Here is a 27,542-nt window from a genome sequence, read left to right as displayed (position 1 = left end):
CTACCAACAATGTGCATACAAATACCATTTTCCGATTTATTTCAGCTATCCCCGTACATTTCCTCTAATTTTTACATCAATATTCTCAGCCTTGGTAACACTCACTACAAAAGCAGTAGTATACTAAAATTCACTAATTTCGTGGACAGTGAAAGACTGTTGGGAAACTTATAGACAGTCTTTTATTTTTGATAGGTTGTTTAAGAACATTGCTGATTATTACCCTATTTTGCTCAGTCAGTTTTGTGTTTTCAATAAAGTACTAGTTTTGTAAAATTCTGTACCTATATGGTAGACGAGTCAGTTTATTTGAACATGGTCTGTATATCTATTGTACAAGGTGCGAAGTAGCAGTTTTTGCTCGTTCAAAGTTTTACTTTTGCTTTCTACTTCAATCAGAACAACTTTGTTATTTCAAAATTAAGCACTAGTAAGATTAACCGAACAAATAGTTATTACTTTCGAATTAGCTTCAAATGGTTGTTTTTTTCCCTAGGCAGCTCTTTTTTTTCAAAATGCGTTTTAAAATTTTTGGTTACTATCTATACTAAGTTACTTAATTCTGGATAGAGTAGTTTTATTATTTTGCATTACAATTATGCCTGAATCAACTGAAAACATGAAAAATATATTTAGTACAATTCAAATTGAAAGAAGTAAGTGTTAATAAGATTGAACGAGAATTTGTTATTTGGGCCTGCTATTAATAAACACTAATCATTACGTGTTCCCAGGCACGAGAACTGAGATGAAGTGCAAATCTTTTGATTCCAATGTCAAGGTCGACAAAGGGAAGATGCTTGCCAATAGTTTTTTAATAAAGTTTTCTAATTAGTCTTCTTTCCAATTTAGGGTTGAAATAGCACGACCAGGCAACTACCCAACTTCGAAATTCTATGCAATGAATGGCATGGCTTTATTTATATTGTTAGCTATTCCCACCAGAAGAAATCTTTCTAATGGAACTCACTTGTTTCTATATTTGATGGGATGGGATGGGACTTGATAATATACATTATTAAGAACTTGCCTAAAAACTCTCTTCCCCAACCTAAACAGGTAAGGGGAATAACCCACAGCGGACGTGGAAAATTTCACGCAATTTTTTCGTCCAAAGGGGGAAATCCAGCAACATGAACTTAATTAACTTTTCTGAAATCTAAGATGAACTAAATCAAAAATCAAATTTAATCTGACGTGGATCAGTGTAGACGTGGGCTAAACAACAGGATGAAAATCCAAAATTCAATTCAACAGTATCCGTAAGTAAAGCTCAATGGGAAAAGATTCAGCCAGCTTTGGATAATAATTGATGCAGAATATTAATGCTAAGCTGATATATTTTCTCGGTTATACTTGAACTTAAAGAATTGATACATTTGCAGCGCTATTGTAAGTAAATTATATCTTACAGTTTCCAGTACACACGGCTATAAACAGGAGGAATAAAGCATTAAAGAGGTCTTCTAGAAAAACGTAATATTTGTGAAAGAAAATAAAACTTTTTGCTTAATGCTATTTTTTTCTGTCGAAAGGGGCCAGCTAACTCTTTTGGTATACTCCTCTAAGGTCGATATACTTGTATCAACACCTGATTTTTAATGTGGAAGTAAATTTTAACGAACTTTCGATATTAAGCCTATATCTAGACTTTAGAGAAACCATACAGCTGCACTTTGTCACTCTGTAGAACACCAAGAAACTTCTCTATTTCTTACAATTTTTTCCCTTCGTCATCTTAAAATTATTCCTTTAGGTAACCTTGAAATCTTCCACCTAAATCGATGGGGCTCAATTTGTGACGATGAATACGATAAGACTGATGCTGATGTTGCTTGTCGAGAGCTCGGCTTTCCAGGTGCCATAACAGCAACCCATAACGGCTTCTTTGGACCGGCAAAGCGTAAGTACACAAATGTTGTCTTGACTGTACTATGTTGTGTTAAAGATATATATTCAACTTTTTTAAAAGAAAAGTAAGTATTATGACAGCCAGGGACGTGCTCTGGATTTTTAGGGGGACCGAAGCCCACTCCAAGGAATTTTGTGGTATAAGGGGGTGCTTTAAGCTGAGCTACTAGAAACACCCTTGTAGGTCAAGTAATTGACTATTGCTGGTAAAATAATCGCAGATAATAGTTGTTATTTCAAAATCAAAGATTAGAACAATTTATAATTTTATTGTCTTTCCACAATAAAAACCGTATATAGTATGTTTTTACTATTCATTCACCAGAGAAGTCCTCAATATAATCTTCTCTAACGCTAATTTGACATTAACAACCTTTATTTTTCTGGCAAAAAAATAATTCACTTTGCACTTCTACCATACCGATAGCCGAAATAATAGCCACAACGCTTCAATCATCACCAAATGTCAATTTTCTTAACTAGACTCTTTTTTACAATTTGCATTTTAAAACTTTTGGTTACCATGGGCTTTGGTTTACCCTTTATACACTTTATTGAAAATTTATAATCCATAAAAAAAGTATGTAATGTGTGTTTACTATTCATTCTCCAGAGAGGCCCAAATAAAACCCTCTATAACGCTCATACACAAATTGCATGAGACAAATACGTATTTACAAATGTAAATCTACAAGATGACATTTGAGATACCTTAAAATATTTTTTTCAGACAAATTCTGGATTGACAACCTTTATTGTTCTGGTGCAGAGAAAAATATCACAGAGTGTCGCCATGATGGATGGGGTACACATGATTGTGAAGATACCGAAGTGGCAGGTGTAAAATGTAAAGTAAGCACTTCCTTAGGATCTGGTAACTGTCCCTGTAAATATATTATATGTTTTACAGCCTCTTTAATGTTTAATCGTGGAAGTCGTATCCGGATTTTTTTTTTTTTTTTTTTTTTTTTTTTTTTTTTTTTTTTTTTTTTTTTTTTTTTTTTTTTAGAAGGGTTCGTAGTATTTTCCGTTGACAAAATTTGCCAAGAGGTTAAATGCTTCTTAAATCATGTGCAAAAGTGGCGTTCATAGGCAAGGCAAATAGCGCTGCCTAAGTTAAGAGAGAAGTTGGCTATGATAACTATTATTACTGCTACAATGACACAAATACCTATTCTATTAGCCAATAAGGAAAAGCTGTGTTAGTGAAATAAACAAAAATTAATTTTACAAAACGTTTCACACAGAAGTAAAGAGCCAAGTTACACTTATGACAAGATTTAATGAATGACACAAAGTCAAATAGTAATTCAAAGGTAAACCGAAGATAAACACTATCAATAAATGAGTCAAACCCAAAGAACCAGAAGTTAAAGTAAATAATAAAGTCAAACTTAAAACAAGCAGAAAATACAACAGACAATAGTAGGGCTATTTCTGTATGCCCTTCAAAGGCCAGATTGTAATTTGCGCTTTACTGAAAATCAAATACATTTATTAGTTTTCTCTTTTAAGATAAATCCTCTTTTTCTATATTTTCAGGGTAATTTCTGATTGTTTTCACTTACTATCAATAAATAAGTCAAACTCAAAGAAACAGAGGTTACAGTAAATAACCAAGTCCAACTTAAAACAAGCAGAAAATACCGAAAATAATGGTAAAGCTATTGCTTTATGCCCTATAAAGGCCAGATTGTCATTTACACCTTACTGAAAATGAAATATAATCTAATGGTTTTCTCTTTTAAGATAAAACTCCATTTTTCTGTATTTGAAGGGTAACTTCTGTTTGTTTCACTTACGTTTTCACTTACCTTTCACGTTCGGGCTTCACTGATTTATTGACAGTGATTATATTCATTTTGCCCATGAATTACTATTTCATTAAATTCTCTTCAATCTAGGTTTAATAACTCTCTAGTTTGTTTGGAATTTTTTCTTTTTTTGATAAAAATATTTTCGTTAAATCAATAACCGTTAAGAGAGTATGTAGCCAAAATATTACGGCACCTGCCGAGCCACACCCAAGCTCTATTTTCAGGACCCCTGAATAAATTTTGATAATTACGATAAGAGCTCGAACTTTCCTTGTAAATAACATAAAATTAAAATAAAAATCACATCAATAATTATTCCCTTTGTCAATAACACCAAACCAGAAACTTGAAGTTTCCAAGCTTGAATAACGAGGACAATCACGTTTTCACATTGGTAGCATCGCTGCATCTCCTCTTAATTTCCCCATGGATGATGACCGTATTGTATTGGTGGCCGTAGCATATTGAAAGATTTCTCATCAGAATGAGAGTTACAATCTCTTATGCCCTTTTCAAGTATGCTCCTAATACCTCGCTCTTTACGTCAAAGTAACTTTATTAATTTCAACTATTTATTCTACGGCCCTCGTTATTCAGGGGTCATTCTTAGGAATTGCGACAAAATTTAAGCTTTAATGTAAAGAGCGATGTATTGGCAAGGGGGTGAGCCCACTCATATATGTAATAAAAACATACGAATATAGAAGTTCGTTACGTAAGTTAATTTGTAAGTTACGCATATTTTTACTAATAAAAACGTTCTTAAAAAATTAAAAGTTCTAGTTGCCTTTTTAAATAACAAAAAATTGAAGGGTAACTAAGCCTACTCCCCCGTCTTTTTTCTCAAAATCGTCTGATCAAAACTATGAGAAAGCCATTTAGCCATAAGAATAAATTAATATGCAAATTTCGTTTTAATTATTCATGTGCGGAGAGCCAAAATCAAAACATGCCTTAATTCAAAAACGTTCAGAAATGAAATAAAAAACAAGTATTTTTAACTGAAAGTAAGGAGCGACATTAAAACTTAAAACGAAATGAAATTACTCCATATATGAAAGGGGCTGTTCCTTCCTCAACGCCCCGCTCTTTACGCTAAAGTTTTTACTGTTTTAAAAAGTACAGTTGAGAGAAAGAGTCAAACTTTAGCGTTAAAAGTGGGGCGTTGAGGGTTTTCATCAAGAAAACCCTTCATTGAAATTCTCTTCCTCCATGACAAATTCATCCATTGAAAGATCCTCCCACATACCCCCCCCCTCAACCTCTCTCCCCCGAAACCCAAAAAATCCCCCTGAAAACGTCTGTACATTTCCCAATTACCGTTACTATATGTAAACACAGGTCAAAGCTTGTAACTTGCAGCCCCTCCCACGGGGACTGTGGGGGAGTAATTCGTCCCAAAAGACGTAGTTTTTAGGTTTTCCGACTATGGTGAATAAAATGGGTATCTCAGAATTTTTATCCGGTGACTTTGGGGGAAAATGGGAGTGGGAGGGGGCCAAATTTTTTGGTCATTTAAAAAGGGCACTAGAACTTTTAATTTACGTTAGAATGATCCCTCTCGCGACATTCTAGGATTACGGAGTCAATAAGATCACCCTTGGGAAAAAAATAAACACGCATCCGTGATCTGTCTTCTGGCAAAAAATGCGAAAATCCACATTTTTGTAGATATGAGCTTGAAACATTTACAACCGGGTTCTATGATACGCTGAACCTGATAGTGTGATTGCCGTTAATATTATATAATTTTAGAGGGGTTTTCCACCTATTTTCTAAAATGAGGCAAATTTTCGCAGGCTCGTAACTTTTGATGGGTGAGACTAATCTTGATGAAACTTAAACATTTAAAATCAACATTAAAATGTTATTCTTTGATGTAATTATTGGTATCATAATACCATTTTTTAGAGTTTCGGTTACTATATATACATAATGAATAACCACTTTAGCATTGTAATATTTTCAGGGAGGCACAGAATCGGCCTCCAATCTGCGACAAACAATAGTATAAAAACCCAGACTAGGTTTCAAGTGGGAAATTAAAATTGATTGTCAAAATTTTCCAGGATATCTTGTTTGTTTTGGAGATCATATGGCATCCCTCTTCTAGGGCCACTAGGGTAATATTTGACCTCTTCCTCATCTCGCTACGATGTATTTACACGCAACATTAGAGACTACAGTAATGCATGAGGTAGCACAATTGTTTGCGATTACTGTAAATAAGTTACACTGATGTAGTAGAGATTTCTGAGAAATCAATGCATAAAGGTAAAACAATGGAAAATTCAAAATGTTATTTTGCTGCTAATGATGTTTGGGGCAGCGCAAGGATGTTAGCACTTCTTTAATATTCAATGTCCCTGGGGTCCATGATAGAAATTAAGGCTCCCTCGCCTGGAGTCGTAAATAAAGGCTGAGGAGGAAGATGGCCCCTCAAATGTACACTTAACAGGACCCACCAGTGTGTACACACGTCCAGTGAACAAACCTTCTCCCAGTAATGGGTTAAGTTGAATGGTGACGCAGAACACCATCGTGGGAGGATCCCCTATAGGAGGACAACTGCGACAGGCCCGTAAGATCCAGGTCTATGGACAAAGGCCTCTGGAAGCGGCTGTCTCGACCCTTTCAGGGTACCTACAAGGCTGGAGACCGTGCGGAAAACTCTATTCCAACTTGAGAGATGGCACTCCTCAAGGAAAAAATAGCCTAGTAAATAACGCAACATTCGCATGGGATTCTGATTAATGGGATGATTCAACTTGTTCTTAGTCAGTTTTGGCGGGTGTTTTCGGGCTGAAAAATCTCTTCCTAACTAATTTATCTACTATGGGATGCCTCTCCTTAATGAAAAAATGAATATGAACAGTTTTTTTTAACTGAAAGTAAGGAGCAGCATTAAATACCAACAGAAATCATTACGCATATGAAGGTTTTACCTCCTCGTAATACCTCGCTCTTTTTAAAGCTAAAGTATTTTTAGTAATTTCAACTATTTATTCTACGGCTTTTGTGATTCAGGGGTCATTCTTAAGAAATTGGAACAAAATTTAAGCTTTAGTGTAAAGAGCGAGGTTCTGACGAGGGGGTGAACCCCTTCGTATACGTAATAAAAACATGAGAATACAGAAGTAAGCTAATTTGTAAGTTACGTATATCTTTTACTAATAAAAACATTCGTAAAAAAATTAAAAGTTCTAGTTACCTTTTTAAGTAACCAAAAATTGGAGGGCAACTAGGCCTCCTCCCTCGCTTTTTTCTCAAAATCTTCCGATTAAAACTATGAAAAAGCCATTTAGCCAAAAAAAAGACAATATGCATATTTATTATGCATATAATATGCATAGTTATGTGCTAAGAGCCAAGATCAAAACATACATTAATTCAAAAACGTCCAGAAGTTAAATAAAAAAACAAGTTTTTTAGCTGAAAGTCAGGAGCGAAATTAAAACTTAAAATGAACAGAAATTACTTCGTATATGAAAGGGGATTTTCCTCCTCAACGCCCCACTCCTTACGCTAAAGTTTTTTACTGTTTTAAAAAGTAGAGTTAAGAGAAAGAGTCAAACAATAGCGTAAAAATTGGGGAGTTGATGAGGAAAAGCCCCTTTCATATAAGAAGTAATTTCTGTTCGTTTTAAGTTTTAATGTCGCTTCTTACTTTCAGTAAAAAAAAAACTTATTTTTTTATTCAATTAGAAATAAGAGCACACGTTTAAACTACATCCGGTGTTTTATTACTAATATTTGATCATTTAAGAAACATGGGCTTAAGTTTTCATAAATACGAACACATACGTTTAAAATATGTCTTATTTTATTAAAAATGTTTGAGTAGTTAAGAAACTTGGGTTTTAGTTTTCAGAAAAAAGAGCGCAGACGGTTAAATTACATCTGATTTTATTAACAATATTTGATCATTTAAGACACTTAGGTTTTAGTTTTGATAAAGAGGAACACACACGGTTAAAATACATCTTTTTCTTATTAAAAATATTAATATTATTAAGAAACTTGGGTTTTTGTTTTGACAAATAAGGAAGCATATAGTTAAAATATATTTGATTCTATTAAAAATATTTGATCACTTAAGAAACTTGGGGTTTAGTTTTCATGAAAAGAAACGCACACGGTTAAAACACATTTTGCTTTATTATAAATATCGAGCATTTAAGGCACTTAAATGCTCAGATATTTTTTATTAAAGATTATCCGATGTTTTTTATTAAAGAAACACACACGGTAGAAATACAATTTATTTTTTCGATAATATTTGATCACTAAAAAACTTGGATTTTAGTTTTAGTTTTGGATTTTTTTTTTGGATTTTTAGTTTTCATAAAAAGAAGGTACATGGTTAAAATACATCTTATTCATTAATAGTATTTGATAATTTAAGAAACTTGGGTTTTAATTTTCATAAAAGAGAGCGCACACGGTTAAAATACATTTGATTTTGCTAAAAATGTGTGATCATTTAAGAAACTTGGATTCTAGATTTTATTTTTTTATAAACGCAAACGGTTAAGTTCATTTGTTTTGTTAAAAAAAAATTAGCATTTAACAAACTTGGATTTAGTTTTCTGTAATAGAAAAACACACGGTTGAAATGCATTCAGATTCATTAATAATATTTGATCAGTTAAGAAACTTGGGTTTTTAGTTTTCATAAAAAGAAGGCACACAATTAAAATAAATCTTATTTTATTAAAAATATTTGTGTATTTAAGAACCTTGGGCTTTAGATTCAAGAATTAGAACAGACACGGGTAAAATGCATCTGGTTCATGAATAATGTTTGATCATTGAAGAAACTCGGGTTTTAGTTTTCATTAAAAAAAAGACCGCTAACCGTTAAAATCAGGTTCAATAGTAACCGAGACTCTAAAAAATGGAATTCTAAAATTTGGAATCAAGATTAGTCTAGCGCATCAAAAGTTACGAGCCTGAGAAAATTTGCCTCATTTTAGAAAATAGGGGAAAACACCCTCTAAAGGTCATACAATCTTAACGAAAATCACACCATAAGATTCAGCGTATCAGAGAACCACATTGTAGAAGTTTCAAGCTCCTATCTACAAAAATATGGAATTTCACATTTTTTGCCAGAAGACAGATCACGGATCCGGGTTTATTTGTTTTTTTTTTTGTGTGTGTGTGTTTTTTTTCCAGGGGTGATCGTATCGACTCAGTGGTCCTAGAATGTCGCAAGAGGGCTCATTCTAACGGACATTAAAAGTTCTAGTGCCCTTTTTAAGTGACCAAAAAATTGGAGGGCACCTAGGCCCCCTCCCTTGCTCATTTTCCCCCAAAGCCACCAGATCAAAATTCTGAGATAGCCATTTTATTCACAATAATCGAAAAGCCTAATAACTATGTCTTTTAGGGACGACTTACTTCCCCACAGTCCCCGTGGGAGTGGCTGCAAGCTACAAACTTTGATGTGTCTTTACATATAGTAATGGTTACTGGGAAGTGTACAGACGTTTTCAGGGCTGTATTTTTTGGTTTAGGGGGGAGAGAGTTGAGAGGGTACGTGGGAGGATATTTCCATGGAGGAACTTCTCATGGGGAAGAAAATTTCAATGAAGTGGGTGCAGGCTTTTCTAGCATTATTTGAAAAAACAATTAAAAATAAATATGAAAAGTTTTTTCTACTGAAAGTAAGGAGCAGCATTAAGACTTGAAATAAACAAAAATTGTTACGCGTATGAGGGGTTTACCTCCTCGTAATACCTCACTCTTTACGCTAAGGTATTTTAAGTAATTTCAACTATTTATTCTACGGCCTTTGTGATTCAGAGGTCATTCTTAAGGAATTGGGATAAAATTTAAGCTTTAGTGTAAAAAGAGAGGTATTGACGAGGGGTGAACCCCCTCATATACCCAATAAGAACATACGAATATAGAAGTTCGTTACGTAAGTTAATTCGTAAGTTACGTATATTTTTTACTAACAAAATATTCGAAAAAAATTAAAAGTTCTGGTTACCTTTTTAAGAAATCGAAAAATTGGAGGGCAACTAGGCCTCCTCCCTTGCTCCTTTTTTCTCAAAATCTTCCGATTAAAACTATGAGAAAGCCATTTAGCCAAAAACTAGTTAATATGCAAATTTTGTTTTTATTATTTATGTGCGGAGAGCCAAGATCAAAACATGCATTAATTCAAAAACGTCCAGAAATTGAATAAAAAAAGATGTTTTTTTTTAATGAAAGTAATGAGCAGCAATAAACTTAAAACGAACAGAAATTACTCCGTATATGAAAGGGGCTTTTCCTCCTCAACGCCCCGCTCTTTACGCTAAAGTTTTTTACTGTTTAAAAAGTAGAGTTAAGAGAAAGAGTCAAACTTTAGCGTAAAGAGCGAGGTGTTGAGGAGGAAAAGCCCCTTTCATATACGGAGTAATTTCTGTTCGTTTTAAGGTTTAATGTTGCTCTTTACTTTCATTTTCAAAAACTTGTTTTGTTTTTTTTACTCAATCACAAGAAAGGAAAGCACACGGTTAAAATATATCTTAGTTTATTGGAAATATCTGAGTAATTATGAAAAGTTTGTATTACTTTTGACAAATAAGAACACATATGGTTAAAGAACATCTGATTTTATTAAAAATATTTGATCATTTAAGAAACTTGGCCTCTAGTTCTCATTAAAAAACACAAACGGTTAAAATGCATCTTATCTTATTAGAAATATTGGAGCATTGATAGAACTTGGGTTTTAGTTTTTGGAAATTAGAACGCACACGGTGAAAATACATCTGATTTTGTTAGTTATATTTGATCATTTAAGAAACTTGGGTTTTAGATTTCAGAAATAAGAATACATATGGATAACATACATCTGATTTTCATATAAATATTTGATCATTTACAGTCATCACAGTTCTTAAAATTGATGCAAAGGACGGGCCGATTTCCAAAAGACTTTTGAGGAAAAACACTTTTAAGAAAATCAAACGCCTTGAGTAAAAAAAAGCTCCCGGAAAGATAAAAAAGACTGAAGAAAAAAAACTTGAAGAAAAAACTTCTCCCCAAGTACTACGTAATACCCACGTGTGCGCCATTCCTCCACTTGACTAGCGGGCCCCGAGCTCTAACAAGTCATGCAAGATTATGTTATCCTCAATAAATTTAACAAGTCACGCGAGATTACTGCATCCTCAATAAATTCAACAATTAACATTACCTATTACCTAACAAACACCTGCATCTTGAAGAAACTTTTTAAAAAGTGCCAGGATCGGGATATGGGCTGTAGTAAGAGTAATTGGGGCTACACTAATGATAGGACAGGGGGGTTTCAACTTCCCTCATCACAAAACACCTAAAAAACACAAAAAGAAACATGGGAAAACAACAAAAATTAAATGTTGGGTCGAATGGAGTGTCCAGATATCACTCCAGGTGCCGAAACAGTTAACAAGTAGTCCATTTGTATGATTTAGTCTTTTTTCAATTTATTCCTAAAAAATTGTTAGGTACCTTATTAATACGTAGCTATGTCTGCAATTACTACAAATAATATCGCATGATATCGAGGTATTATGCTCCCAAGAACATTTGTGGAGGCAACAGTTCCTTGATAAAACGAATAGGGGACCTCCAGCTCAGACTTGAATTCAAAATTATTTAAAAGTATTTCAAAAGGACAACAGACCGTACTTGTTGAATGCTGAAGAAACTAATTTACTTTTAAACATTGTATATTTTATAGATTTATTATTTTAAAAAAAGCAATAAAATGTAAAAAATAAGTCTTTGATGTTTCTTACAAGACAGTCGACTTCTCAAAGAAAGTTGGTGACAGATTAATATGGTAAGAACGTGTCCAATGCCTGTTAGAACCCAGATTGCCTAAGAATTGTTTCTTAATTCACCTATATGACAAATTACGTCGGATGGGTGCCTAAACTACACCTAGGAAGATGAAATCTTTTGAGCATTATAGAAATAAAGAATTTGGAAGAGGTGACAAAGGTGGAGGTATTAGAAAAGTTAGATGCTAAAAGACCTGGCGCAGGAAAAATCCTGCCAGTCCTATCTGTAAATTTTCTTACAATCAATAAGCATGAGAGACGATAAAACAATAGGGGACCGCCATTGTTAAATAGTGAAAAGTCGAAAAACAGCCATTGCCAAAAACTGTTAGAGCATCTCATCTACTCTAACTTACCAAAGGCCTGCATTGTTAAACAAGTTCAAATAACTAACCAAGTGCGAATCTGGTAACTAACCAGAATACGTATGTTTTGGCTATTTCCTTGCAGTTGATTCAGTATTGAAGTTCAACCAGACCTACAAGCACATGTGGATGCTACTGTTAAGAGCAAGTGGTAAGTATAATGCTAAAGAGGCTTCCGGATTCGTAGGACTTGAAATCCTAGACATAGATTACTAGAGTCTAAAAATGGATGCTTTACTGCAATTTGTTGCAGCCAAGCCAAATTTTCTATTGTGAAATGGAGCTATCTGAATGTTGATGTCTTGGTAGACACGTGTCTAGGCGTGGATGTTTAAAAAGACATGCATCTCAGCCTCAGTACCGCTTTATACTACAATTACCAGATAATATAGACAAAATAAAATAAAGAAAGCTATTTATCATTTCACCCCTGCAGAGAGGAGTGGTAGAGAAAACAGGTATTTTATGTAATATCGAGGGAAATAATGTAGAAAAACCAGGGAGGCAAGTATGCTATTTTTATGGATAGCTACTAGTGATATTCAATCCTTTTGTTGAAAGCCTTTAATGTTTTAGGCGATATAATTAAGATGCTAGAATTTATTCGTAAGGAAACGCTAGGTAGCTTTCTTTTTCAATTTTATTCTCGTATTAGGAAGATCCTGTACCAGTTCAAATACAGCCTGATATTCCCCCAGTAGTTGGTGTCCCACTGGATGATATCCTGCAAAAAGATAAGGCTCCCAAAAGAAGCTTGTTTGACGTTTTTGGTAAGAAAGTTAAAGTCAGACTTACTGGTGGTAGGATCACTGAAGAGGGAAGAGTGGAAGTCCAGCTTGGAACAAAAGGTAAAGCCCTCACAGTATATGTTCTTTCTACTTTGTTTCAAATTGAATGAAGTCAAGCACATTATTCAAATATCCATCGATTGTTCACCTTCTCGAGTACCTTTGCATTTACAGATTTTTGTAACTCCCTAATCAAGCCTATTTGCTCTCACACTTTTTATACCCTTGTTAAAATTTATTTCTTGTTACCCATTGGACAAAATATTTCACCCATTCACCTTGCTAAGCGGAACTAAAGTATCAACTCCCACTCGTGTTGGAACCGAACAGACATTATTGGTGATAAGATAGAGCTACCAATCCCTTAAACCCTCCAAAGGCTGGAGTTTTGTTTGTGCTGATTAAAAATGGTTCTTGCGGACCTGTAAAGCTTGTTAGCCTGTTTTCACTCCATTTTCGAGGTGCAAGCCCAAGCTCATGTCCTCAGTCTTAAAATTTGTTTGTATTCTCGGGTTTCCCCGGCTCTAAGGCATATTGACATGGACCGAAAGGTGTGTGCAAAAAAATCACTTTTTCCTTCCCCAGGACCCATGTTTGGGTGGCCTGTGCCCCTAAACCTAAACTATATGTTCCTACCTTTGGATATCATTAACACGAAAACTTATTAATGTAATTTTGTTACCCTTCAGAAAAAAGTTTTTTGGCCCAGTTTCGGGCCGTGTTTATATATTAATAGATAATTTTTGCTGTTTTGCTTATTTTTTGGCTCCAATACATGCATATATAAATTAAGCCCCATTCTCAGAAGGGCCCCTGTCTCTAATTTAATCAAGCTGATCAGAAAATCAAGTTTCTCTCCCGTTTCTAAGCCCCATTTTGGAGGATTGGTGTCCTCAAACTTAAATTATTTGTTTCTACATTAGAATCCCCGTAGCTAAGAGACTTATGGATGTAGTTTGCTAGCCGTTTGGAATAAATTGGGTCTATCTTTGGGCCCAATTTTTTGTGAGGCATTTTTTCAGTTTTGTTTTGTACATCAGAGTCTCCTTAGTCCAAGAATTTGCAGATATAAGTTTCAAGCCAATGGAAAAGAATACTCAAATGTGTAGCAAGGATCAAACATTCCCATTTTTTTTTCTACTAACCGCATATGAAGCCCATCTGTGAATAATCTGTAATTGCATAATTCAAGACCCTTCCCTCTGAAGATGCTGTGTCTACATCACCCCAAGAGGCAAGGAAGCAGTTTCATGCCGATGCACTCACTAGTAGACTGGTTGCTATGCTTTGTTGCCAAGTGTGGCACTTTTGGTGTTTTTCGGCACATTTTGTCCATGGGTGACACTGTTCTTGAGAACGGCACTTCTTAGACAGAAAGCCCACTTTTTTGGTCTAGTATATTAGAGTTGCCATTACTTAAAAAGCCCATGCAACAATTTGTATGCAACGGTACTGCTTAATTATTCCTCTTGCTATGGAACAGTTCATTGCATGATAAAAGAATAATGTCTGTTGCTTGTTTCCGCCGTTGATTTTGTAAGTTCACCCAGTACCCTTACAAGATTCCAATTACAGCTTTGAAATTTAGTGCTTAATACACTGTTAATTCGAACTATTTAATTTGTACAACAAGCTTTTTTCAGGGGTACCAAATGAGTTAGAGATTAATAGCCTTCGTCTCCTACCTAGTTTAGAAAAATAGTTTTTTGGTACTTTTATTAAGAAAACCTTTTCCACTTTTTCTTAGAAAAGTTGAAAATAAACTTAATTCCCCAGCCATGATTGTGAAAAATAAATTTTGCCCCCTCTATTTTTTAATTTATTTGCGCCACTATTTTTTTCTTTTCCTTTGCTGAGCTAATCTCCAATCCATCATTCAGTATTGCAGTAGTTCTTTTTTACTGAGAATCTAGGGGGAGGGGGGGATTTTGTCAGTTATTCAATTTTTTTCAATGGAAGTCTCAAAAAGAGGCGTTTTTCTTCGAAGACATAAAAAATAGTATTTTGAAAGTCTTGGGAGGCGAAATAATCCCGCCCCCAAGTGACGCAACTGAGCACTGACCTTTGAGGAATTCGGGACATTGTGGAATTAGTGGGTCAATTTCTGTATATTCTTTGGTTTTGTGTATTTTCTTTAGCATTAACGTATACTTATAAAATTTTTTTTTTTTGGGGGGGGGGGGGGGCGGGATATCCACCCTTGACCCCCGACTCTCTGGCTTAGTCCAAGAGACCAATCAAGCAACTGATCAGCCATCATTTCAGTTTCGCCATTTTTATACATAAAAACGTGCGTTTTCGTTAATATTTTTCAATTTGACACGCAAAGGTTTAAGTGAGAGTTAGTGGCAGGCTCGTATGCAAGATTTTTTTTTGGTAGGGGAAGGGGTGACTTTTAAACCTTCCGCCATCTCCAACAAAACATATAAATACATGGGAAAAAACTAAAACCCTATGTTGAAGCGAGGAGAGGGTCCAAAAATCCCTCTATGTTATCAAGATGGATTGTATGCATACACTTCTTCATCCCTTCGAGGGATATAATCATCTTTCATCATTGATCACAGATCATTCTGCCTAAATTTAATGTTTCTAGTATCAACAGTTTATCTGCTCTTCTTGGTGTATGGAAACACGTACTCGATTTTTGTAGATATTAATAAAAAAAAAAAAAAAAAAAAAAAACTTTCCGAAAACGAAGTTCTCTAAAGAAAATTAAAGGCCGTATTAAACTTAAGATCAGAAGAAATAGAAACCTACAATAACTCAAACTCGAAACGACTAGAAACTCCTATTATAGAATAAATGAAACCCAAAACCAAAGAAATTAAATAAACAGTCATAGCAAAAACACATACAACATGTACGAATATAAATGAATAAATAAATCTTAAAACAAGTAAAGCTTAAGTTGAATATGTAAATCAAGTTTAAAACGAACAAACATATTTTGCTATTGAAGTGTAAATGAAACCCAAAACAAACAGAAATTAAATAAACAATCGTAGAAAACAAACATACAATAAGTACTAATATAAATGAGTAAATAAAATGACTTATGCTTAAATTGAATATGCAAATAAAGCTTGAAACTAACATAAATCTCCACAAACAAGAGCTTGGGTTTTGCCTCCATCTCTCACTGTAAAAGTCTGAAACCTACTGTGTCATTGGTGCTTTACTGAAAACTATGTGTTTTGAACAGTCTTGGAAATTAGAAATAAAATCAAATGAATGTTTTATATATAATGCTATTAATTCTTGCTATGAAATCAACAGCTCCAGATATAATGTCATTAATTCCTCAACAGCTCAAGATTTTGGGTCAGGGGCGTAATTTACTATGGGACAGGGGGGCAACTGACCTCTCCAGACTCAAGTTTGTTCCCTCCCCCGACCTCAGTTTGCCCCCCCCCCCGTTGAAATTTAGTTTCAGCAAAAAATCTTGTGAAAACTAAGATAAGTCTGTATATTTCAAGCATCCAGCGGAACAGGTCAGTTTTCTTTGGTGTATTCTTTCCTTTATGGCTATTAAATATATGGCTCATTTTTCAGTTTTTACTGTTATTTTCACTTGATTCGGGAAATTGGCTCTAACTCCCCCCCCTCCCCAGAATTTTGAAGAAATTACACTAATGTTTTCGGTTTCTTGATTCGGGAAATTGGCTCCAACTCTCCCCCCTCCCCAGAATTTTGAAGAAATTACACCAATGTTTTCGGTTTTGGATTTGGGTTTCATTTATTCTTCAGTTGCAAAATATATTTGTTCGTTTTAAGTTTAATTTGCATATTAAACTTAAGCTTTACTTGTTTCAAGATTTATTTATTCATTTATATTAGTATCTGTTGTATGTTTTTTGCAATGTATTTTTATGTAACTTCTGCTCGTTTTGTGTTTCATTCATTCTTTTATAGTAATTTCTAGTTGTTTTGAGTTTTTGAGTTATTGTAGGTTCCTATTTTTTCTTTTATCTCAAGTCAAATATGGCCTTCATGGCACTACTTTTTCAGAAAGCTTTTTTTAAACAAGTTTCTGATCGTTTTTTATTGCCAAAGTTTCAAGTTTTTCAAAATTCCCTATTTCTATATAATTTTTACTCCAAAATTAATTAATAGTTTCGGTAAGAACTAATAAAATTAAACTGAAAATTTGATATGATTAATTGCTAAAACCTCACCAGTTCAATATTTTGTTTCACCCAAGGCCAGCTTTGAGGTTTTGACACTTCTAGGCCCAATTTTTTTTGCCTCTCTGTTTCTGCAAAATTTTCGGGAAAATCATCAAAGTTCCCTGAATAGAAAAAACCACAGGGTCTAGTGGGCCTGTGGGTAAGTCCTGGTCTGGTTTCACCGAAAATTTTCATTTTATTTTGAATGTAGTAATAAGTACAAAAGAAAATATTTATAATGTAATTCGTTTTAGTAAAGTGCCAAATAAGCAGTAGACCTTTTACTTTTACCATTAGGGAAAAGGGCAGTAGCCATACTCTTGTTTGTAGTGAAGGATATAGAAGTCTTGAATAGTTTTGGAAAGAGCTAATAAAATTAAACTGAATTCCTAAGATTTTTGGAATAGAATATCGCTAATAAGTTTTTTGGGCTGGGAGGGGGGAGTCTGGTCATGAAGGGAGGGAGTCTGGTCATGAAGGGAGGGCCAGGGGTGAGTTCCCATGAATTATCATTGATAATTTTCTGGGAGAGGGAGGGGTATTGGACCACAGAAAACCAGGGGCAGCTCCCATAAGTTCGGAATGAAATATTGTTAATAGGTTGTTGGGGGGAGGAGGTCGGGCCATTGAGAGGAATAGGGGTGAGTTGCCATAATTTTTTGAAATAGAGTATCGTTAACAAGTGTTTTTGTTTTGTTTTGTTTTTGTTTTTGTTTTTTTTTTTGGGGGGGGGGGGGTATGAAGAGAAGGCCAGAGGTCAACTCACTTAAGTTTTGGAATAAAATATCGTTTCAGAAGTTTTTTGAGTAGGATTGAGGGTTTGGTTTATCTGATCTTTGAACTATTTTCAAAACCCTCCCATAAGAGCCTTATATTCCCTAGGACATAACATACAACACTTGCCCCAGGGCTCTGAGGGGTTGGTCTTACCCTGGAGTTTTCGTTATCCGATCTTTTGACTTACTTTAACAAAATGGCTATATCAAAAATTTGATTGGATGGATTTGGGGTGAAAAGGCAGGAAGAATAGCAGCCCTCTGGTCCCATTTGACTCTTAAAAAGGGAACTAGAATTTTCAATTTCCAACAGAATCAGCCCCCGACGAAGTTATACGATCAATCTTTCGAGACAAACCTTATATGCCCCCGATGCATAATTTACAACACTTACTCCCACGCTATATGATCGGACACATTTGAGAGAAAGACGGCTAGTTGGGGGTGGGGGGACTAGTTGTCATCCGATTACTTTGGACTCTTAAAAAGGGAACTAGAACTTTAAATTTCCAATCAGATGAACTACCCTTGAAGTTTATACGACCACCCCTTATATAAAAGGCTTATTTGCCCCCGAAGCATAACTTACAACACTTACCCACTGGCTCTGTGGAGTTGTGTCAAACCTGGAGTTTTGTTATTTTATCTTTGAACTATTTTGAACAAAATGGTTATCTACAAAATTTTGATTGGATATGTTTGAGAGAAAAGGAGTCTTGAGGGACGGGGGCTAGTTGCCCTCTGATGACTCTTGACTCTTAAAAAGTGCACTAGAAATTTCGGTTTACAATCAAATGAGCTCCTTCTGAAGTTTATACTACCATCCTTTCCTTGAAAATCTTATATGCCCCGAGGGCGTAACTAAAACACTTGCCCCTGGATTTTGGGATGGGCTGTGTTATCCCTGGAGGTTTTGTTATAAGATTTTTGATTAATTTGGTTAAACAAAAAGGGTATATAAAATTAGATCGGATGCAATAGACGAATATAGAGTTGGTGAGGGGGTGGGGCTAGTCGCCATCGGATTTTGACGCTTAAAAAGGGAGCTAGGACTTTGAGTATCTAATCATTTGAGTCCCTTCCGAAGTTTATGCAACCACTTCTCCCATAAAAACCTTATAGACTCTCGGGGCACTAGTTACAACCCTTAGTATCCCCGTGCTCTGGGGGGTATGTTGACCTCGAAGTTTTTGTTATTTGATAGTTTGACTGTTTCAAAGAAAATGACTATCTCCAATACATAGGATGCACTTAAGGAAAAGAGGGTGTAGGGGGGAGGGTAGATGTCCTTCGATCACTTTTCACTCTTAAAATAGTAGTGTGACTTTCTATTTCCAATAAAACAAACCTCTGAACTTTATACGACCACCCCTTACATAAAAACCTTAGATGCCCTCTGCGTATAATTTAAAACACTTGCCACGGCTTTGGGGCATTGTGTTAACCCTAAAACTATTTTTAATAAAATGGCTATCTCAAAATTTTATTAGAGGGTTAACTAGCGGGGGGCTAGTTGACCTCCAATCTCTTTTGACTCTTAAAAAGTGAACTAGAATTATCAATTTTCAATCAAATGAACCTCTTCTAAAGTTTTTACGAGGAGCCTGCCCCTGGGCCCTAGGGGGTTGCTTCCACCCCGCAGTTTTGCTATCTAATCCCTGAATTAAGATTTAAAATTTTTAGATGTATTTGGGGGAAAAGGGGGGGGGGTAAATGCTCACCGATCACTTTTGACGACTCTTAAAAAGGTAAATAGAAATTTCAGTTTCCAATTAAATGAGCCACCTCTGATGTTTATACGACAACTCCTTACATAAAAGCTTATTTGCCCCCGGGGCATACTGGCCCCTGAGTTTCTGTCATTTGATCTTTAAACTATTTTAAACATAAGGGCTTTCTCAAAATTTTGATTAGATGCGTGCTGGGGAAAATAGTCATGGATGGCTATTCTCTGATGAATTTTGACTCTTAAAAAGGGCACTAGAAATTCTGATTTACAATCAAATGAGCTCTTTCCGAAGTTTATACTACTACCCATTCCATAAAAACCTTATTTGCCCCCGAAAAATAATTTGCGACACTTGTCCCCAAGCTCTGGTGGGCTTTATTGTCCCTGTAGTCTTTGTTATATGATTTTCGGTCTATTCTGAACAAAATGGCTACATAAAAAAATTCGATCGGCCGCATTTGGAGAAAGTAATTGCCATTTGATCACTTTTGACTCTTCAAAAGGGAATTAGAACTTTCAATTTCTCATCATTTGAGTCCTCTCCGAGGTTTTTATACAGCCCTTCCCTCTGGAGGGGTTATGTTGACCCCAATGTTTGTGTTATCTGATCGTTGGGCTATTTTAGACAGACTGGCAAGCTCAAAGTTTTGATCGAATGCATCTGGGGAAACGAGGGTGTATGTGCGAGGGGGGATAGATGCCCTCCGATCCTTGTTGCCTCAAAATAAGTAACTAGAACTTTCAGTTCCCAATCAAACGAGCCAAAACTGAAGTGTATACGACCTCCCCTTACATAAGAATCATATATACCCCGGGACATAACTTAAAACGCTGGTTTCTTGGGGGGGGGGCTGTTCGGGCCCCGGAATTTCATTATCTATTTTTTGAACTGTTTTTAACAAAATCGATATCTCAAAATTTTATCAGATGGTTTTGAGGAAAGTTGCCATCGAATCTCTTTTGGCTCTTAAAAAGTGAACTAGAACTTTCAATGTCAAACCAAATACGCCCTCTCTAAAGTTTATAGGAGCATTACTTCTATAAGAACCATATATGCCCCCAGGGTATAACTTAAAATGTGTCTCTAGGCCCTGGGGGGTTGTGTCGACCCTGGAGTTGTCGTCATATAATCTATGAACTGTTTATAACAAAATTATTATCTCAAAGTTTTATCGGATATGTTTGGAGAAGAAAGGGCGTAGGGGGGAGGGGTAGTTGCCCTCTGATCTCCTTTGACTCTTAATAAATGATCTTGAACTTTCAGTTTCTTATCAAATGAGCCCTTTCTGAAGTTCATATGAGCATCCCTTCTATAAGAACCATATATGCCCCTAGGGCATAACGTACAATGCCTGCCGCCGGTCCCTTTGGGGGAGGAAGTTGGTGTTAACTTTAGAGTTTATACGACAACCTCTTCCATATGAAGTGCCTCTGGGGAAAAAATAATAAATAATAAAGCATCGGAGCCGTATGGCCCTTACTATAGGCAACGCTATAGCGTTGCCTCTGATCAGTAAATATATATTATGTTATCTGTTTATCTCTGCCTCTTGGCATTTAGAAAACATCCTCTAAACAACAAAGTGAATCAATCTTGCTTCACATTCCCTAAGCCAGTGGTTTCCAAACTAATTTTATCAGGGCTCCTTTAGATATTTTTGATCACATGGTGCCTCCTTTCCATTTTATAGGTTAATACAAACATGAAAATTTTTAGTACTACAAAATTTTCAAGGTAAACTCTTACAAAACAAAGAAAATAATTAACAGTCTTGTGCTATTCTCTTTTAATAGGAAAAAACAAGTTTTTATCAACTGAACGTAAGGAGCAACATTAAAACTTAAAACGAACAGAAATTATTAAGTACATGAGGGGGTTTCCCCCTTCTCAACACCTTGCTCTTTACGCTAACGTTTCTTAGCACTTCTAAAAGAGCTTCCTATTGTTCTAATTAAGCGACCCTCGTGTTTTAGTAGTCATTCTTAAAAAAATGTAAAGGGACAACATTTAACCTTTAGCATAAAGAGCGAGGTGTTGAAGAAGGGGGAACCCTCTTCATATACGTAATAATTTCTGTTCCTTTTAAATTTTGATGTTGCTACTTACTTTTAGCTGAATAAACTTTTTTCAATTTATGATGTTTTTTTTTAAATCATGTCAGGAAATCTAGCTGCACCTTCACGGAAAAATACGCATCCCAACAGCATTATCCTTTATACAATTCAATCCCGGTGAAAGTTTACCCCGGACAATTGCCCTTAATATCTACACGCCTAAAATGGATGCGGGAAAGAGAAAGACTTAAAAACAATTTTGTATGAGAATTATGAAAAGTTCCCCAGTGCAAAATTTCCCCTGAGAAGTTCACCCCCTAGTCCAAAGTGACGTGTAAGTAGCTCCCATTTCGTCACAAAGCCTTGTAAATAATTTAGCTTCTAATGGACTTTATTTAATCGAATAACGGTTTTCATAACTTTTGCAAAAACTTCTCTAAGTTTCTCAGTGATATTTTTTGATACGAGAACTGCTCTGTGGAGCATAGAATTTCTCCAAGGAACATCAGAGGCGTTTTAGTTTTAATGAGTTCTCAAGGGCCCGTTTTGTGTCCTGACATTGACTTTGCACCATCTCTACAAAACCAAACGCAATTATTCCACAACATGCCTTTCTGAATAAAAATAATTTTCCATGTAATTCACAATTTCACTTGGTATGGTTTTGTCAGGAATGAGTTTTTCTTTAAATATGTATATCTACAGTTATATATTCCTCTTCAACTCATTGAAATAATCTGTTCAAATAAACAATAAAATATGTGATTTTAGCTACATTAGTTTGTGTTTCTACTTGTAAGGCGAATTTTGTAGTGCGCACCTACGAAAATAATTGATCGCTAAAATTGTCTCTAACAATCGTGAAATTGATCGTCTTTGAACGGAACATTCAGCGACTTCTACAAAATCTTGTCGCTTTTTACTAAGGGCAAATATAGTGTTTGTTCAGCCTGGGCCTCTAAATCCTGTCAATCACGAAAGGATTAAGATATTTTATGTGACTGCGCAGTTTTAATTTGATTTGAACTTTCTGCTGGCATGTTTCGTTTGCTTCTTGTCAACCTTGGCTAATATTCACGCCTCTCCTTAGACAATTCTTTGCCTCCCTAGGGAGGCTCGCCTCCCAGCTTGGAAAACGCTGCCCTAAACCATGATATGTACATATTACAGAAGGAAACGAAAACTAGCTTTATTTTTAGCTTGAACCCAGTAAAGTGCTTGAACCAGTATTTCTTATGCTCGTGCTTACCAGAACTACTCCTAGGGGCTATCAATTCAGCTGCCCCGAGCGCTGCAGCTAGGGACAGGGGCAGAGTGGTTTGGGAATTGCCAACTTTGATCATATTTTTCATTATAATTTGAATTTTCGCTAATATTTGAGGTGGGAGGGGAGCGCTGTAATTAATTTTTCCCGAGGCACCATCAACCCTAGGAACGACTCTGGTGCCTACTAAAAATAGCTATTAGAACCAAGGGTGATGTATTTAATTATTTATGTTCTAAATATATCTTTTAACTGACTTTACGATTTGCCCTATATATAACTTTTGCTTGAAGTGGTTTTAAAGAAAACAAGGTTTCGAATGATATTTTTGTTTACAATAAATTATCCGGTATCTCTAATTTCTCGCATTTGTTGGGATAGTGTATATTTATAGGGATAGTACCATGATCAATCATCTTTTAATCTTACAGATCCCCTTCAATCTTCTTTATTAGCTTCTAGAATATCAGCAATCTTTATTTTCTCCGCCTCCAATTCTTTTCCTGGTCTTTTGATTCAGTACCACCTTCAAGAAATTCTCTTTGATTTACAGGCTAATTCTTGATAGTATTCCCTAGAGGTCCCATGATAAATGAGGAGGAGACCAACAGTTGGTGCTGAAGACTGCTAAAGGTTAAGCCACGATGAATATATATTTTTACCCCCTGAATTTGTAATCCCCGGCATTTTAACCTTATCTGCGCCAAAATTGACGTTTTGCGTCACATAATGGCAGAAAACAACACTTGGCTGCAGTGTGATTCGTTTTGTTACTTTAAATATATCCAGATATTTTCATCCTCGTTCACATAAGTCCTCTCCCAGCCTTCTAGAATCAGTGGTTGAATTAACAGATTTAAGAATTTCAAAATTAACAGGTTTCAGGTTCGATCCCGTGACTCGCAAGGAAGCAATATAGCAACCACTATATGTCTAATTTTACCTACGGGTTTTTTGGGTACCCAACCGACTGACCGTATCTCAAACAGTAAGCTGTACGAAAAACGGTTCATCCCGCTTTCAAGGGCTATAATATGAGAAAGGATGAGATGCCTAGGAAACGTACTGTGGATAAAGGATGACAGGTTGCCAAAGATTGTCCTTGTCAGGCAACTGTTAATGGCCAAACGAAAAGCGAGTCACCCCCAAATGGGTGGGAGGATGTCGTAAGGACCGATTTAAGGGAAATGAGAACTTCTTGAGAGGGTGTAAAGACGGACACTTAGAATAAATCTGGATAGAGGAGGAGCGTGCTTAGCTGTGTTTACCTTAAGCGGTCTAGTGCTGCAGTCAGCTGTAGTAGTAGCTGTAGTTAGTAGTAGTAGCAGTGATAGTAGTAGGCTAGTGGTATGTGCTAGCCATGCGAAAATATGGTTTTTCCTGTTGCCCACGGTGGGGGACGTTGAACCTCCAATTGTGGGTATTCGACAATGACAATTTCAATGGTGTATCCTATATTTCAATTTGACTTCATGATTTCATTTTCTTTTTCTAAATTCTCAGATTTTCATCTCGTAATTACAAAGTATCTTCTATTTGAATCTAAACAAAAACACCCATCAGGGAGTGGCTTAAATACACTCCGGCATTGAATAGTGAATATAATTTTTTTTCAATAATCAAGGTACCGATCATTAACAGATTTTTTTTGTGTTTTAGACTGGGGTGTCATTTGTGGAGATGGCTGGTCAATTTTTGAGGCAATGGTTATTTGTCGTCAGCTAGGGTATGGCTATGCCCAAGATGCTATGCCAACTGACTTTTTTGGTGGAAATCATTCCGATATTGTTCTAAGTGGTCTAAGCTGTAGAGGAACTGAGAAGAATTTACGTGAGTGTATGCACGAAGTGGATGACACTAGCTGTCCAGGAAGACAAGGCAACGTTGCAGCACTAACATGTGTTCCAGGTATAGATGAAAAACAGAATTATATTTCCTAGACCATCAGTTTCTTCTTCTCAAGCTAAGGCTTGTGTGCATCCCAGTTATGACTGTTTGGGTCGTCTGAAATATCATAATTTAGTCTTATCTAAGGACGGTTCTTACTACTTCTTCTTTTCATTCAATCTAAATTCAATAGAGCCAAATATAAAGAAGGTCAAATACTTTTAAGAATTCTGGTGAAAATATAAATTATATTTTTAGATAGCTTAATTTAAATTTGATGATTCAAATGGACTAGACAGAGTAATAATAACGAAGATTATAATTTTAAGCTTTACTAATCTTAGAGAGAATATGTTTTTGGTGGCTGTGAAATTTTTGGGTCCGTAAAGGGATTAACGGCCCATAGTCATGCATCCTATTAATTTTTTTAGTCAGTTTCTGGTGAAGTTTAAAATGGAATAAGGGGCTCAATCTCTTCTAATCAGAAATGGCCCTTTAATTAAATAACCAAACATTCGAAGCAGACAACATAATTCAAATTCTGCTAAACCTTTACTTTTTCTAATCTTCGAAGTAGCTTCAATTTCCAGTTAATGTATAACTTTTGGTGTAACATTTGAAGGAAGGGATATGTGTGACGGTGCGAGCGGCATTCATTCAATATAATTTTAGGTGAAGTAAAATACATTCTTTGTTAATTTAAGGTGTGGGTAAATTTGAAATTGTTTTCAATATTTTCAGTGAAAATACCAAAAGATGGGATTTTTCAATAAAACACTTCCAAATAATATTTTCCAAAACGTAGTGGGCAGGTAAAATCTCTAGAGGAGGGAATACTCCCCATCTGCCTTGATTGACCCCACTAGATAGTACCCCAGAAACTCCCCCAAAGAGAGCAGATCTGTTCCGATTATGTCAGTCACGTCTGTTGGACTTGTGCTTATTCTTTCCACCAAGTTTCATCCCGATCTTTCCGCTTAAAGCGTTTTCCCAGATTTCCGGCCCCCCCCCAGCTCCACCCAATGACACTGGATTCAGTCGGGATTTAAAATAAGAAATCTGAGTTGCGAGGTCCTTCTAAATGTCAAATTTCATTAAGATGCAATCACTTTTTCGTAAGTTAAAAATAACTCATCTTTTTCTATTTTTTTAGAATTAACCCTCCCCCCCCCCCAACTCTCCCAAAGAGAACAGATTCTTTCCGGTTATGTCAATCACATATCTAGAACTCGTGCTTATTTTTCCCACCAAGTTTCATTCCCATCTAAGTCCGATCTACACTCTAAGCGTTTTCCAAGATTTTAGGATCCCCCCCTCCAACTCCCCCAATGTCACCGGATCCGGTCAAGCTCTGAGACACAACATCAGTCTAAATATCAAATTTCATTAAGATCCGATCACCCAGTCGTAAGTTAAAAATACCTCTTTTTTATTTTTTCCGAATTAACCGTCCCTCCACTCCCTCCCCCCCAGATGGTTTCTTGGCTTTAGAAGTTTTATATTTGCTATTTGATATAATAAGAAAACAATTGAAGAAATACAGACTTTTAAAAGATCAGATCTGTGTTTATTAATTTGGCTTTATATCATAAATTTGGATTTTTATGGCACTTGGTATTAACCAAGTGACATATAGCAATCGCCAATTCTGTCGGTCTGTCTGTCTGTCGGTCTGTCTGTCTGTCGGTCCCGGTTTTGCTACTTTAGGCACTTCCAGGTAAGCTAGGACGATGAAATTTGGCAGGCGTATCAGGGACGGGACCAGCTTAAATTAGAAATAGTCGTTTTCCCAATTTGATCATCTGGGGGGGGGGGGAGTGGGGGGCCGGTTAATTCGGAAAAAATAGAAGAAATAAAATATTTTTAACTTATGAATGGGTGATGGGATCTTAATGAAATTTGATGTTTGGAATGATATTGTGTTTTAGAGCTCTTATTTTAAATCCCGACTGGATCTGATGACATTGGGGGGAGTTGGAGGGGGAAACCTAAAATCTTGGAAAACCCTTAGAGTGGAGGGATCGGGATGAAACTTGATGGGAAAAATAAGCACAAGTCCCACATATATGATTGACATAATCGGAACGGATCTGCTCTCTTTGGGGTAGTTGGGGGGGGGGGGGGGGTAATTCTAAAAAATTAGAAAAATTATGCATTTTTAACTTACGAACGGGTGATCGGATCTCAATGAAATTTGATGTTTAGAAGGATATCGTGTCTTAGAGCTCTTATTTTAAATCCTGACCGGATCTGGTGACATTGGGGGGGGAGTTGGGAGGGGAAAACCTAAAACTTGGAAAACACTTAGAGTGGAGGTTTCGGGATGAAACTTGATGGGAAAAATAAACACAAGTGCTAGATGCATGATCGACATAAAAGGAACGGATCCGCTCTCTTTGGGATAGTTGGGGGGGGGTTATTTCTGAAAAATTAGAAAAAATGAGGTATTTTTAACTTACGAACAGGTGGTCGGATCTCAATGAAATTGGATATTTAGAAGGATATCATGGCTCAGAGCTCTTATTTTAAACCCAAACAGATCTGGTGACATTGGGGGGGGGGAGATGGGAGGGAGAAACCTAAAACTTGAAAAACACTTAGAGTGGAGGGATCGGGATGAAACTTGGTGGAAAAAACAATCACGAGTCCTAGGTACATGATTAACATAACCGGAATGGATCCGCTCTCTTTGGGGTAGTTGGGGGAGGATTAATTCTGAAAAATTAGAAAAATGAGGTATTTTTAACTTACGAACAGGTTATCGGAACTCAATGAAATTTGATATTAAGAAGGATATCGTGTCTCAAAGCTCTTATTTTAAATCCTGACTGGATCTGGTGACGTTGGGGGAAGTTTGGGGTGGGGGAACCTAAAATCATGGAAAACGCTTAGATTGGAGGGATCGGGATGAAACTTGGTGGGAAAAATAAGCAGAAGTCTTACATACGTAATTTA

The 27,542-nt window shown here is 35.9% G+C and overlaps 1 protein-coding gene across 1 annotated transcript in view; it reads left to right on the top strand.

Annotated features, from left to right (window-relative positions):
• LOC136025021 (lysyl oxidase homolog 3-like) overlaps window positions 1-27,542 on the top strand; it is a 61,845-nt gene that overhangs the window by 10,069 nt on the left and 24,234 nt on the right. Inside the window, exons 2-5 of the mRNA XM_065700654.1 lie at window positions 1,757-1,903; window positions 2,642-2,763; window positions 12,575-12,767; window positions 24,360-24,608. Of these exons, the coding sequence (XP_065556726.1) occupies window positions 1,757-1,903; window positions 2,642-2,763; window positions 12,575-12,767; window positions 24,360-24,608 (711 nt within the window). The remainder of the gene's footprint in view (window positions 1-1,756; window positions 1,904-2,641; window positions 2,764-12,574; window positions 12,768-24,359; window positions 24,609-27,542) is intronic.

Source organism: Artemia franciscana, chromosome 3 (assembly GCF_032884065.1).
Source record: "Artemia franciscana chromosome 3, ASM3288406v1, whole genome shotgun sequence".
NCBI classification, from domain to species: domain Eukaryota; kingdom Metazoa; phylum Arthropoda; class Branchiopoda; order Anostraca; family Artemiidae; genus Artemia; species Artemia franciscana.
The sequence above is the reverse complement of the archived record's forward strand: the minus strand, read 5'-3'. Positions and strand labels throughout refer to the sequence as shown.